This window comes from Verticillium dahliae, genomic scaffold (assembly GCF_000150675.1).
Source record: "Verticillium dahliae VdLs.17 supercont1.24 genomic scaffold, whole genome shotgun sequence".
Classification (NCBI taxonomy): domain Eukaryota; kingdom Fungi; phylum Ascomycota; class Sordariomycetes; order Glomerellales; family Plectosphaerellaceae; genus Verticillium; species Verticillium dahliae.
In genome coordinates, this window is record NW_009276937.1 from 277,108 (window position 1) to 278,379 (window position 1,272).

Genomic DNA, 1,272 nt, shown 5'->3' on the forward strand with positions numbered 1-1,272 from the left:
CATAGGGGCCGATGGCAGCTGGGTCGCGCGCCGGGACGATGGGATCGGTCGCAGGGCTCTGTGGGCCAGCAGCAGTGGGCGCCCGGGACGAGGCGGACGGAGAAGGCTTGACGCCGGGCGGCTTGACGCCGGGAGGGAAGACGCCGGGAGGGAAGACGCCGGGAGGGAAGACGCCGGCAGGAATGCTGGTGGGCACAGGGAGTTTCGCGACGACAGCAGACGTGACGGCGGTGCCGTTGTGGCCGGTGGGGAAGACGGTGACGAAGATGGTCGACGTCGTCTCCATGGTGGTCGTCGTCGTGGGCTCCACAACAGAGAGCGAGGAGGCGCCGGTGCCGGGGCTGCCGAGCTCAAAGACGTCAACGTAGTTGACCTCCCAGTACGCATTGGCATAGGCTTGCGGGTTGCTGGACACGTAGTCGATGCAGGTCGGCGCGAGATCGCCGCACTGGCCGTTCTGCCACTCGACGCCGGCATAGTCGCCGCAGAACTGGTCTCGATGACAATGATCATGTTCGCAAAGTGCTTCTTCGTGTCGCAGCTGTCGTCGCCAAAGAGCGTCGAAGGAGAGACCTCCAGGTCTCGGGCCTGGGTTTCTTGTTGATGATGTCGGCGGGGATGTTCTGTCTCGACCAGTGCCAGATCTTGATGTCGTCCTCGGTTCACTACATGGCGTACACGCCACCCCCCACGGCATTGAAGGCGTCGCCGTAGGTAGCGTGGCTCAGGGGGTCTGCGGCGTAGCCGCACCCCGTATTGTTGTTGGCGCCGGGAGAGAGACAGTCGGTTGTCGTGGGCTGGCCCAGCACCTGGCCAGCAGACTGCGGCAACGTGCAGCCTTCGGAGGTGTGTCCCGACATGAGGTTCCTCGTGGCGAGGTTGGCGCCCTCGATGATGTCAATCTCGCCGCTGTTGGGCCAGTCGGGCCCGTACATCCAGAAAGCCGGCCACAGACCGCAGACGGTGGGAGGCATGTGGGCAAAGTCACCAATGAACAGGCCATGGTTGTAGGCCTGCTTGCTCTCTAGGCGCACACTGGGGCGGCCCTCATCGACGGCGAATGTGTTGGTGTGGTCGACGCCAAGAATGACGGCTTCTGAGATGGGGTTGATTGAGTAGAGGCCCTGGCCCAGAGCGTCGGGTTCGCTTTGGTATCTGGGAAAACGGTCAGTGGGAGGGGTTCGATCACGGAGAAGGGACCAGCTAGACTCACCGGACGAAACCATTGGAGGGGTCATTTCCATTGAACCAGTTGAATTCTGAGACGAAGGC

General features: G+C 62.9%; 1 protein-coding gene across 1 annotated transcript; it reads right to left on the reverse strand.

Annotated features, from left to right (window-relative positions):
• Window positions 1–665: 665 nt before the first annotated feature.
• Window positions 666–1,226, reverse strand: VDAG_08965 (1,3(4)-beta-glucanase; the record flags this gene model as incomplete). Its single annotated transcript, XM_009656768.1, has 1 exon — window positions 666–1,226. One exon carries the CDS (start codon window positions 1,224–1,226, stop codon window positions 666–668), a length of 561 nt encoding a protein of 186 aa, XP_009655063.1.
• Window positions 1,227–1,272: the final 46 nt, after the last annotated feature.